The sequence below is a fragment of the Coturnix japonica genome, chromosome 8 (assembly GCF_001577835.2).
Source record: "Coturnix japonica isolate 7356 chromosome 8, Coturnix japonica 2.1, whole genome shotgun sequence".
Classification (NCBI taxonomy): domain Eukaryota; kingdom Metazoa; phylum Chordata; class Aves; order Galliformes; family Phasianidae; genus Coturnix; species Coturnix japonica.
Genome location: NC_029523.1, coordinates 10,617,306 through 10,631,308, shown reverse-complemented (window position 1 = coordinate 10,631,308; position 14,003 = coordinate 10,617,306). Strand labels below are relative to the sequence as shown.

The 14,003-nt window shown below is 38.5% G+C and overlaps 1 protein-coding gene across 8 annotated transcripts in view; it reads right to left on the bottom strand.

The window, feature by feature from the left end:
• Positions 1 to 9,254: 9,254 nt before the first annotated feature.
• Positions 9,255 to 14,003, bottom strand: part of PLPPR5 (phospholipid phosphatase related 5) — a 169,403-nt gene continuing 164,654 nt past the window's right edge. For all 8 annotated transcript variants that reach the window (XM_032446248.1, XM_032446251.1, XM_015870093.1 and 5 more), the window contains one exon: positions 9,255 to 11,400. In XM_032446248.1, the coding sequence (XP_032302139.1) occupies positions 11,368 to 11,400 (33 nt within the window). In that variant the 3' untranslated portion in view covers positions 9,255 to 11,367. The remainder of the gene's footprint in view (positions 11,401 to 14,003) is intronic.

The window sequence follows — 14,003 nt, the reverse complement described above, 5'->3', positions numbered from 1 at the left end:
GCAGCAGGAGGTTGCTTGTCTAGCTCTTTCCTGTTGTACTGTAAGAGAATAAAATCTCCCAATACATAATAGAGATAAAATGAAGATTTCTTTACTTCACAGGCAATATTTCAATATAGGACTTAATAGATTTAAAAAATGAAAATAAAAAAAATCTGGAAACTGCCACGTCAATAAGGGTTCTATAGAATCCAGGACGCTTCCACTTGAAATTCTCAAAAGAATAGTAGAAACTGTACTTTTCAAAGGCACTTAAAAGTTAATCTGCCTAACTCCCACTGCAAGCTAAAGAGTTTCGACATTTCTAGAGACTCTAGCAAATTCCCCAGCTATGGTATATAAGCACCTTTTATTGGCCCAAAGGATCTGCCTCCTGAAGAACTGCTCATTCTTCCACTGCACTGCTGGAACAAGGTATAATCTCTGCTTTTACACTCTTCATTCCTGGGAACCTTTCCAGGATAATTTGTTCTGCATGGACTGTTTGGGTTGCCTCTGCCCCTACTATGTCAGTGATGAGGCCGTCATTGCCTTCAGCCCACGCTGGCTGTGTCCAATGAGCTCATGAAGGGTTTGGGATATATCCAAAATCTCAAGTTGAGCTCTTCAGAATGCATGGAAGCCCTTCACTGTATCTGTCCTAAATAATTTATTTCCATGGCTCAGCATCCTATGCAATCATATTTCTCTTTGTAGAGCCAAAAAACTAAGTGAAATTATCTTTCAAGTTGATGTTGGTAAAGTCACTCCATAACTGCCAGCAGATAAAGTCCAAATCCAAGTTTTCAGCTTAATATTAATTGCTCCATCCAGATATAGTTTCATTCATTTAGATATGGGCAGTTAATGCCTTTGAAAAAATTACTAACAATCAGGTGTTAAAATGCCTTTGAAAAATTTGGCCTAAACATGTAGAAAGAAGATAAAATTGCTACAAAGAGTTTAGAAAAGTCCAAGACAGCAGTGCTAGCTCTGTGAATACAGTTCTACTAACATCTATTCAGGCAAAAATACAAGACCAGAGTAATTAGAAAGAGATCTATTGGTATAAAAGTAACTATTAAGTAAAATCACACACATTTAGAAGTAACATTTAATAGATGCTGAGAGAACTTCTGAGTTTGCAAAATAATGAAGCTCAAATACATAGAAGATAGGAATTAGGATGTAATTTTTCCATAAAGCCATTTAAAGCACAGGCTACTAATTTTCATATTCAGAACTTTCCAGACCAAACGTCCTGCATAAAACACACCTTCAATATTCTCAATACTGTACTTTCTCCTCCCCCTTATGTTTTCAGAATAGTTAGTATTTCATTTTATGTCTTCACTTCACTATCCCTCAGTTAATTCTACTTTCCCAAGTAAACCTAAAACCAAAGTGGAAGAACTCTTAGCCACCAATCTCACCAGATTTTAGCCAAACCTGGAAATATGCTGCTAAGTAGGCTGCAGAATATGCAAACAGGAAACAGAGGAAGCTTCTAGATGCTTTTTAAAATGAATGTACAGCTCTCTTTTCCCACAGATGGAGCTTTATTGTTACTATTTCTCCTCACAGTTCTCCTTCATGGTTCATGAATGCGTTTCAGAACAGAGAAAACATGAGACAAATTTCATGCTCAAAGAGCAGTCTGGACACAGATTCTGCATCTAGCACTCTTGTGAAAGTAATCTAAGGGCCTTGGTAACAACATCCCCTGAGCTAGTGAGCCCTGATCCAGTACAGCATCACTGGGTACTGACTGCATGATAGCACTTCAGCCATCACAGTTTTTGCCCAGTGACTGTCTTAGATTAGCTGCTTTAGTGGTGCATAGCAACATGATACCAGAGGGGAGAAAAAGGAGTGAAAACTATGTCATTCTGTTGGCAGCACAGAGTAAATTAAGCCAGGCAGAATATAACTGGAGTCTAGCCAGAAAACAAAGTGTACTACAGATCTTCTCATCCAAATGGCTAGGATCCTGGTCTGAAACTCAGACTAAACTCCATTTAGAAAAGACATTACTAGAAACTTATCCCTGCACCAAAGGTGACCTTTATGATACCATTTTTGAAGAATAGGGGAAGTAAAGGATAGGCTCAGTTCTCATTTTTGCTGAAATGCCCTGCTTTTTTGATAGTAGCTGAGACAGAAAAACCAGAACAGAGAAATGAAGACAAGAGTAGTGTTCAACTCCAAGAGCTGCTTCTTTGCTATTGAAAAGAGGAAGTTTCATAGGGTTTGATTTCCCAGATTGTTGAGCAGTATTTCACCAGAATCAGGAAAGACTAGACAAAGGACAAGGCTCTTGTCTGTCAACATGAATATATAAGAGACAAAGTAGTTGTTTTGACTGAAAAAATAGTCAAACTGCACTATGTTCCTACTACTTGATCAGCCATGTTAGTCAGTATCCAGCAAGTCAAAATCACCTGCAGTTTAGATACCACAGTCACCACTTGTTTTAACAGATCACCAATGTGGTTGCTCTGATAGCAATTTCTCATGCTTATAAAGGCTCATAAGGCAGAGTACCTACCTTGTTTCTTGAAATGCTCAGTTAGCTCTTGTGCAGCTGCAGAACTACCTTCCTCAGGTCCCCTCAGCCACTGCCTGGCAAATCCATCTTCTAGATCTCTTTAGAAACAAATGACCAGTGAGAAACATTAAGACTGCTATAGTTAAAACTCCACCTAAATTGTCTGTTCATTTACCTAGATGCTTCGTAACTGCATAATTATAAACCACAATGTAATTTCCAACAGTGGCCATTTCTCTTGCTAAGGTAGGAAATACAGTGCTTTGTCTATAATCGCTTTTTGCTGAAGCAGTTCTGTGTGATAGGAGTCCATGAATGAAGGATTAACTACTAATCGCCTCCAGCCCTGAAGCTACTTCTTATCTAGAATATATCAAAAGTCCCAGCATCGCACCTATATCCAGTAAAACCCTGCTTAATTGCACATAGTGAGCATGAGGGACTCCATTCAGGCAACAGGTCAGAAAACAAATCTCTAGTACATAAATAATGTAAATACAGTCAATTTGTACTCTCATACACCGATGACAGCCTACAATTTTCTGCACAGGATGGTAAAATAAAATGCTTAGTCTAAAAAAGAAATAGCAGAAGTCTATTTACATTTTTTTGCATTTACCTGGTTTCTTTGAGAAAATATTTGGAAAGCTGCATTTTGGTGATTTCTTTTAAGCTTTTGTTTGTTTTTCTTAATTCCAGTGCACAGTCAGAATATCTTCTTAATATCAAAATAGCTGAACTTCTTTCTCTCACCTTTACTGTTTTTGCACGTGATCCTTTTCACAGCATCACCATTTTACAACATGACAAGATGCTCATGCAACCTGGCCTTTCATATGCATATTTTGACTTGTAGCATCTCAGTGCCATGTCCACAGCTCCATGTCTGCAGATACTGCACACAACAGCGGGACAGACAAATGTGTCTACCAAAGATTTTGGTTGATATTTAAAGGACCCATTTGTGACAAAATCTCAATTCAATGAGGTGCCTTGCAGGAACAGACAATTAACAGACAAAGAATCTACAGTCTAACAGAAACAAACCACATCACACTTGTAACCAAATATGTAGCAAGAAGGCAAACTCAGTCACAATCAGTACTACTGCTGATGTGTACTGGTCCTTGTTAAAATGCAGCTGAAGTCACAGTGACTAACAGTAACACGGGAGTCACCACAGAATGGGAGTAAAACAAGAGAAGAGAGCCAATATTGTTCTTCTTGGTAAAAACATGGACATTTGTATCTGAAGAATAGATGTGAAAACAGGTAAGACAATACTTGCACTGACAAAGCATCACAATGTATGTTTGCACGAAAAAGTAGACAACAGTAAATTAAAAAGCATTAGGTAGCCTCCGTGTTTCTGACATTACTTAAATCTGATAAAGAAATAGAAGTGTTTAGAACAGCACAATACTGCTCTCACTGTGGCCATCATTTTGTACAGGAGCAAAGGGCTCCCAAAGGACCATTCCTGCCTGTAACTGAGCTTCCTCCATCTGTGTGACTGCACCAGGAGAGCCACAAGGACACTGAGAAAATGCAAAAAGGAGACATGAGCACACTGCTGCCAGGACAGAGAGGGCTCCCCCTGCTTTTGGCAAGTCTCACACTTCTCCTTGCCTGTACCTCTACACTGAAAACAGAACTCATACCCAATCACGTGTCAAATAGCAGAACCTCCAAGTTCTACCACTGCCAGAGGGAGATGAGAGCCTAGACGTTACATGTGACAGCAAAGCTATCTATGGGTCCATTATATATTTTAAGACAAATTCTGACCTGTAAATCAACACCAAATGCTGCTGAAGCATAAAATGCAGAACAGACACTGAAGGGAAATGGAAAATTTTTAAAGCTAGATTAATGTACAACACAAAGCTCTTTATGCCATCTGGTAGTAAAAGCAATAAGAGCCCAATGTGGAAGAGTGAATAAGTTCAAAAAGTAATTAAGAATAAGAAACAGGCACATATATATATAGAAAGAAAAAAAAAGACAGCATCTGTTACAGAGAATTAATGGAAATCACATCTATCTCTTACTCAAGGAATAAGAAACAACAGACTGAAAGCCTATTCTGACAACATACTGTCCTGGAAGCAGACTATGCCAGGACATCTTAAAGCTTCTGGGAGAAACAGCTGATAAATTCATATGATAAATCCAGCCTCCATCTGGCAGGTGAAAGAGCATTTCCTTGTTCTGGGGCTAGCCACTGATGGCACGACTTTGCAGCCTCCTGTCACAGCTAGTCTATCAGGAAGCCTAAGAATACAAATGTGTAAATACTTATCAGCAACTAAGACCTGGTCTTCCACAATCTGCTGTCTTGCATAAATTAGGTATCCCTTTTACCCTAGCAGGAAGGATGATGGCTACACATATCAGCTCTAGCTGTCCAACAGCAGTGACAAAGGAAGCTGTAGCTGTCCTGTGTCTTCCTCACAGCTAATGCAAAAGCTGTGTTTGGAGCATTGCTAACAGCCTATGAGTGCAGGCTGGAGTGGAGTCTCATGGAGAGGAGAGCTGAGCAGGAGAGGAGGTGCTGGATTCACATCTTCTGGCTTGCCCTGGAGCTCTAATTGAAAGCCTGACCAGGGTGGGGTGTGGGTTTCAAACAGGAACCTCTCAAATTAGAAGGACAAAAGCAGGCTGAAAGGGAGGAATGACATTTCTTGTTTGTCTGTTGTATCTTGCACATCTTCAGTGTTCTGGTGATTTCCTTTGAGAAGTTCCACATAAAAAGCTTTCTTCGGAAAGGGCCATTCATCATATCTGAAGTTTTACTTCCAAATATCACAGACATTTGCAAGAATGAAAAAACATATGGTCTGTACTGTAACAAATAAGAAGTCGTAAAACTGCCCTTTACACCCTCCTACTATGCCTCCTATCTAAAACTGGAACAAGGCCTCTGACTCCCACCAGGAGCTGCACAAACAAATAGGCTGAACATTATCCAGACCTTTCTTGACCTTTTTTTTTCTGCTAGATTGCTGAAGGCATAATACACGTGGCCCTGTACAACTTTGCCATCCCTTTAGTTTGTCACTGTTGTGACAAATTCAGGCCATTTTTTATGGCTGTAACACAAATGTTGGATCACTATCTATAGGGTCTGCACTTGCTGGTTATTACACAATGTGACACAGCACTATGCAGCATCTAATAAGAAAAACAGGTGCCAGAAGCAGAATGAAAAAGCGAAGACAGAGCACAGAGCCACAAAATAGGAGCAGATATACTGAAGGCCAGTGAGGATGAAGACGAGTTTAAATATTATTTCTTTTTGTGTTGACATGCATATTATTCAGCAATTTTCCTTCCAAACGAAACAACAGTCGTACTGAAGTGCTGCGTTTGTAAATCAAACCACTTGAGATCAAGCATGCCACAAAGAGCCTCGTAGGTGACTGAAACCATGTGATGCTCAAGGAAGGCTGGTTCTTCCTTTCAACCTGTAGACAACCTTCTCTCTCAATGATGAGCAGCTTTTACCTTCAGTTTTGTAGTATTGAACAGAAGAAATGAGTTCCAATTCAAATTTTAAAAATAAATCATACATGAGAGATTTTCTTTACCTCTGCACAAAGGTGACCAGATTTCTGATGAAAAAATTCTCTTCAAAAAGTAGAACACAGCTCTTTCATTTTAAATATGCTGTAAAAGCAGATCGCCAGGCAGAAAATAAAAAGCAGCCTAATGTCCAGTGCCATGGGAGCACCAGCTTCTCTTAATCTGACAAAGAACTGAAGATCAAACATCTTGCATTTGTTCTCATAAGAAAAATGTTTGTTGGCAGAACTGTATACATTTTAAGTAGAAAATATTCCCATGGGAGACACAGGATGACAGAACTGTCACATTATCAGCTGCTACTAAGTCCCTGTTCACTTGGTTTACTTCCAAAAATGACTCAGAGTGTTCTTACCCTCCATTGATAACACATAGTTTGTTTAGCATTTCTATTCCTCCTCTTCTGCACAGAGTCTCACCTTCTTAGAATGTAACTCTGTGGAACAAGCATAATGAAAACAAGGGCATTCTCTATTTCTCTCTGGAAAACTACATGCTCCAAGACTACATCTTAGTATTGTTTTCTCAAAAAAAAACCACACAGGGTATTAAACTCAAAAACATTTAACGCCACGTCTTGACAATTTTGCAAGTACTGTCAGAATGCAAGGGTCTTGTATTCCTGCTAGGACTAGCTTCAAACCTTCTGCCTCAAGTAAGTCAAAAGGGCTTTTGTTTTGTTTTCCTGAAGGATTGTTTCATCCTTATTGCATCAGACTTATTTTTAGAATATTTGAATAGATATGTTTAAGTTGTCGGTTGCTATAGCATAAATAGAGGTTGCTAAGGAAGGAGTACTAGCTGCTTCTTTAAGAAACAGTAGCAACAGGGGATGAACCAGCAAGCAATTTATTAGCAGAAAGAGCACACTAAGAATAGCAGTTCTCTACTTCGGTATTTCCAAAAATTTTAATTAGAAAAACACAGCAAATCTATCTAAAATTTGCTAATGTGTATAATAAAGCATTTTCCGTGCTCCTGAAATTCATCCTTTCTCATTCTGTAGCTCTTTAAGTTCTTATTTTACAGTTGTAGACATGCTTACTCTCTTTTTTAAGGATATCTGCCTACACCAGATCAATCCTGAGTATCCAAGAATCTCACTCAGAACTACATCAAAGATAGTCAGCAATACCATGAGATCCCTATAGATACAGAGAATACATATTTATGCATAACACTTATTTACAGAGGGATTTGCCAGAAGAAGGGTTTGGATTCTTATTTTTATTTATTTATGTCTGAATGTCGTCAAATGAGAACACTGATGCACAGAATTTGGTTTATGGGGCCAAAGTCCTTGCTGGAGGCTCTCCTGAAACCCTGTCCCAGAGGATGGGTTCAGTGGCCTCACAGGTGACCCCGGAATGCTATACTCAGTTCTGTTCCAAGCACCAGTGCAGTGCTTTAAACCTCACCCACTAAGAGAGCCTGTTGTGATGACTAATCTGTTGATGAGATCACTTCAGGAGGCTGGTTACCACACACTGTGGCTATAGTCACTAGGGAAAATATTAGAACAGCAGAAATCCTCTGGCAAAATAAGAGGCTTAGGACTCATCCACATAAGGGATAATACAGGCCAATCTATCTGCCAAGCTTTCCTTTACTACTTTCTTTTGTGGAAGTCTCTGAAAGCTAAAAGAGCTAGGGAAAGGTCTAAAAAGATGAAGTCAAGACAGGTCCCCATCCTTTTGTCCTTCTGCTTGCCCAAGAGAAAATGGCAGCCACTGGCTCCAGCTGCAGCCACACTCATATGTGGCAGCCCTCAGGTCAGGGCTGCTATCTTGCCTGATCTGTCCAGATTCTCCCTTTAGTACCAGAGGTACCTGAGGGGACATGACAGGTGCTAGGTTGTGGCAGGAAAATCTGGCACTCAGGTCCAATTATCCATCAGAGACAGATCTCTTATGCACTTAGAGAGAGGCTGCAGGGACTCAAAGGGGCTGAGGAGGCTTTTTCCCCTATCCCAGTCCTCAGCTCTCCTGCCTGTAAACACTCCTGAGCATCCCTGAGGCCAAGGCAATGCAGATTGCATGGGATGTATTTGCTCAAAGTAGGCTCAGGTTGGCTGTTCCTAAAATGTACTGCACTTTTCTTTCAACATGGCAAGGCTCAGAAATACCAAAATTAGACTTCAGAAGAGTATAAACAGCTCTCTGCTAACATAACATGCAAATGGACTGTCATACTCGTGATCTTGGACAGCAACAAAATTAGGCAGCAATAGCAAATAGCAGAGAAAATTGCAGCTGAAAAATAGCAACATTATCCTCTTTTAATACATATTGTTAAAAAGAACATTTCTAAAAGCTGAAATGATGTGAGCCCAGATGCTATTGCCGTATGTCTTATGCAGTTCATGATTACGAACAAACAACAGAATACGTATAAGGGAATCTAAAATGGTATGGATATGAGCCCAGCTGGTGTCCCCATATGCCTTATGAATTCCTCTTTCAGGAACACCACAGCATATAACATTAGAGACGCTTATCTTATTTATAAATAGAGCAGAGCTGTTTGACTGAAGCACATATAGAAAGGTCCATAGGGATCATAAAAACAAAAGGACCACAATGATCATAGAAATAAATGCACTCAAACCCACTGAAATAGTTCAAATACCAAATTTTTACTGGGAACCACTTTGGGCTAGAATCTTATCTGAGCAAGGGATGATTCTTGTTTTCTTCACTGGGATTTTTCTGAATAACAACCATCACATCAAAAAGCCATGTTAGTTAGAAAATAGCAACTTACTTGTGTTTTGACACACATTTCCTATTGAAAGTCCAGAGAAGAGCGAATGCCCAAGCTCAAGGGCAGTGGAGCACTGCAACTGTGGGGAGGTAAACTCTTGCCTCTTCTACAAATCACTCAAGCAGGATCTGGAGCTTGACCTGCCCACATCCTGGAGGGAGTCCATCACCAACGGGCAAAAGACACTTCTGCAATACAGTTCTTCCACTCCTGCTTTTCAGTTTCACCAGTACAACCTCTAAGGGAAGGCAACTGAGAACTAATGGTTAATTGTGAAAATACATCACCAAATGCAGCTGTCCTTTAAAATCATCATTTCATTGTATGTATGCCATGAACATATATCTAAAGCAGATATCTAAAATAAATACACGGCACATGATTGAAAAATTATTTTATTTAAAAATACATTATACAGCAGAGTGTCTCTCTTTTTGTTTTCTCACTGCTGGTTCACAGAGATAATATGATAAATTTAACCCAAATATTTGACTGGGAAAGATCCTGAGAGAGAAAGAGACCAGTTACAAGTTGATGATATACAGTACAGTGGAAAAGAGTCATCTCTTTTAACATAAAAGAATCTCTTGGTAATCTTATAAATCAGATATTAAAAAAACATAGATTTGCTACCATGCAAAAATGAGTGAGAATTTCTTTTAAATCTACACACAGAGATCATTAGTACCTCAGACCCTAAAAAGCTATACTAATAAGAGAAGGGTAGGTGTGCCTCACATGGTGATACAAACTTTGGACCTACTACAATTTTGTAAACACAGTTGGTAGCCTAATAAAGGTGGATTTTCAGTCACCTAAGTAACACTATTGTAGCTAAGGGCTCTATTCTAAGACTTTTTCCCCTGCTGATGTATTCCTTTATTCTCTAATTCTCAGCTTAGTATGATGACTTCATGGGATATACTGCTCTACTGCACTCAAAGAAGACTTGGCTTTGCCCTGCTTGCCAAGCAATATTTAGGTAGCTGCATTTAGTGAAAAGACAAGTTAAAATGAAAATGCATGGATAACTATGCAGGAACACATCAAAATTCAACATAGAAAAATATATATCCAATTCTACAGTTATGTTTTAAATATCTTCTACTAAAGATTAATGCAGAGGAAATGCACTGAATTATGGAAAACTTAAGGCCTAGAATTCTGGACTCGTTTCAAGGACCACACTGAATTTCTTTATCTGTCTCTATCTTAAACGTGTCTATAGTGCTAGCATTGCAACTGTGGTTGCATGAGGAAAACATTCTGGCAGCTAAGAGTATCTCCAGCATCTACAATGCTTCACTATGAATAGTCAGTGAGGCTGTCTTTTGAAGGGGAGGCTCAATTTGATTTTTCACAGTGATAACAATGATATAACAACATCATTGACGTTGAAGGAAAAAATCCTTCAGCAACGCAGAATCTGACTGAGGATTTTTTTGCAAGAACATGGCCCTGAAAAGGAAACAGAAACAGAGAGATTCCTAGAGATAAATTCTGCCTGTCTTGGTCACTCCAGTTGAAGTAAATTAATGCAGCTGTTGCTTATTTTCCATATATGCTCCAACAGAAGCACGTGCACTTTTCCTCACTATATCAGTGACCCTCTTCCAGTCTTAGCACCCTATTCTCCCAGCATAGTATCTGAGTATACAACAAATATGAGGAGAAGATGCAGGGCTCCTTCAGTAACTTGTTTAAATGATCTGTGATAGCAGGGCTTCCCATCAGATATGCTGAGCTAAGAATGGAACCCTTAAACTCTCATGGGATAGCATTAACGAATATATCAGTGATCAACATTTCTATATAATTTTCATTTCTTTTAACCTAGATACATATATATCATTCAAGAACTACAAATCAACAATTCAACTACAATTATGTCAGGAAAATATCCAAATAAATAAACTTTTAATTATGATACAATACTTATTACAGTAAAAATTGGCATTTTTTTTCTCTTCAAAAGCAGAAGCACCAGTTTTACATATAACATTGTTTGAATGATATCTTACATGGAATACAGCATAATACAATGTGCAAACAGCATTTTCATACAGAAGGTAATATTTTTCTAGTTTTTATACACTAAAACTGCCTCAAATGGAAACAAATTCATGCTGAATTAAAAATGCAGATTTTAAAAATCAATTTCAAATCAAAATATGGAGTACTGCTGGAATAGGTGCACAAACCATTAAAAAAACAACAAGAAGCCAAAATAGAGGGTAGTGTCAGATAAAGGTAATTAGTGCTTAGTTTGCCCCATTCCATCAAAAAGTAAACAGTTAATATTTTTGCTAGAAAGTAAAGTGACGTTCTAATACTTAAGAAATCTTCAAAACGTAGGTTTCATTTTAATGATGTAAAAATCAAGTCAGAAAGAGGACTTTAAAAATTTCTTGGTTTTGTTACACTGGAATTATCGTGAGTGGGCTGTGAAAAGAGATGAAGTCCAATGGAGTGAATATACCTCAGCATCAACATCATGTGACTTCTGCAAAGGCCGTGATGTGGTTCTACAAGTTAAAGGAGAAACAAAGAAATAAAAACCCAGAAACCACACGTGCAGACATCAGTCACCACTGTGAAAACTGTAGCATCTTCTGCATTAGTGACAGTCTCATGCTTGCCGCATATTGCAAGCTAATGAAAATAAAGCTGTTTTTCATTGTAGTGCTCTCACTCAATCCTACAGCAAATTCTCATTGAATGCTGGATGACTGTATATGTAACTGAACTGAAGAAAGCACTAAGATGGAAGGGTTCAACAATATTTTAGTTTTACACATATTGTTTAAAAAATGTTAAAATTGAACTCGCTGTGATTTTATTCTTCTCTTAATCACAGTTCAAAGCAAAATGCCTAGAAATGGACAGTTTCTAGCAGGCTATAACATTATATTTTGGTGTTAAAATAATTTTAATGCTTTTCAAAAAGACGAATTGTTCCCTATGAGTTTGATGGCACAGAAGCAAGCATGACATGACATGGGACAACAAAATGGCATTCAGCAGTTTAGAACTTGTGTCCCAAATTTCTTCTTCTGAATCACTGTCTTCTTCACTTGCAATGCGAGCCCCATTTCCTTCACCAGAACAATCCTTATGAACACAAAGATGTGTCTCAATACTACATAAAACTTTATGCAGTAAAACTGCAGAATCCTAAGGAGCTCTGCCACTTTTTCTTGCTCTAACCTGAGCAAATGCCTCTGCTGACATTTGGGAGGAAGAGACTCAAATGTAATGGAGAAGGTCCGTGCCAGCTGAAGAGAAGGGGGGGACTAGGTAACTCCTAGAGGGTGGGATGCATCTCCATTTTCTTGCTTAGTGGAAGTTGTTCCAAGTCTTTCAACAACTCCCTTACCACATACCATAGAAACTGCTGGAGAGAAACAGTTTCTGTTTCTCAGTTCTTCTTCAAACTGCCTGGATATTTGTCCGTCAGTCTTCAAAGAGCCGGGGGGCAAAGGAGATTTTCATACTACAGAAAGGAATCTCTCCTCCTCATGCTTTCCTATGGCCGTATGGGGTAGAGGAGGATGAGATCATTTTTTCTCCCTTACTATACAGGATTATAAAGGATTTTAGCTCTAGCAACATCCTTGCTACATTTTGTGACAGCCTTAAAAGGTGAAGAACACCACACAATATGCACCTATGTACTTTTTTCTCCAAAACAGAACTTTCCTTTTTTAAAATTAGCAGCAATGATTAAGCCATAGGTAGCAGACTTTTTTTAAGTGTGAGGAAAGAAAGCAATCAGCCTGTGAAAGTGTTTTCAGTAAACAATATTAGCCATTAGTTAGTGTTTACAGATCTGGATTCTGCAGCATAAAAGTAAAGTTAGATTTCCTAATTGGAAAATAAAATACAAGCATTTTAAAGCATTTTAGTTATTGGTCTTCTGCTTTCAGCAGAGCAAAGAAGAAGTGTTGGGTAACCTCAGTGAGCCTGGAGTTACCGTGAGGCTACTATTAAGTTTGGCATTTTTCATTACTTAGATCTGAAAACAACAGCATCAGAATAAAATTACTTTTTTTTTTTTTTTTAATAAGCTAAATAGTTGAAAAATGTGGAACTGAAGAAAAAGTGTTTTGATCATTATTTATTCTAATCAATTATTTCACTTTCTACTACACAATATTCCCACACATTTTCCAATCAATTATTTCGCTTCCTACTACACAATATTCTCACACATTTTCCAGTGATGCAGATAACCAAGTATTATTTGAAGTGCTATTAACTCAGGGTTTGGTAGCTATTCCTTGACAAAGGTGAATGTAGCACTCCTGCCAGCTATACCTCCAAAACAAGCTGGTTATCATCCTTGGAAGCATATGCAGAACACAGAGAACAGAATCATATGGAAAAAAATAATCCCCATTCCTCAGTAAATCCTCAGAGAGAAATGCTAGGCTCCCAGTTAGGGAGCAATTGATTTGGACTCCAGTGAAGACGTTTTGATTCATTTCCAACAGATTAAGCAAAGATGATGCATAACTAGGTCAAAAGTAATGACTTTCTAAATGGCAAGAATCACTGATACTCTTTCATGCAGCTGTCTGGGTATTCATGCTTTTTCATATGCTTCTGAGGCAAAACCACAAATAAGCTCTTCTGAGACAGTTCACATACACAAAAAACAAACAAAAAACAAACAACAACAAAAAACCCAACAAACAACCAAGTATCCCTTTGCGACAAATTTCAGTGTGAGATACTAACCATCACCAGCCAAAGATTCACACAGGTGCAAGAGATAAGCCAAAAAGCACGCACAAGAACTCAGCTTCTCCACTCTGTGGGAAGTGACTTTACCTACAGCACTCAGAAGAATGGCATGCTGAGGGTCTGCTCAGCAGTCAGTTTCACAGACAAACATGTCAGATTTTGTATTGTTTTTTCTAAATCTACAGCATCAGCTTGGTGTCAACACCACAAACAAAGCATGCTTCACAACCATGCTCCCACACCACTAGCAGAAAAATGGAAGCCTAAAAGGCTAAGCCTTGAGTGCAGGTTTCTGGGGGAAAATGACTCATATCTGTATATCTACTGTTAAGATTTTTGTTGATTTCTATTTACAAGCTATTCTAATATGTCAAATAATTGA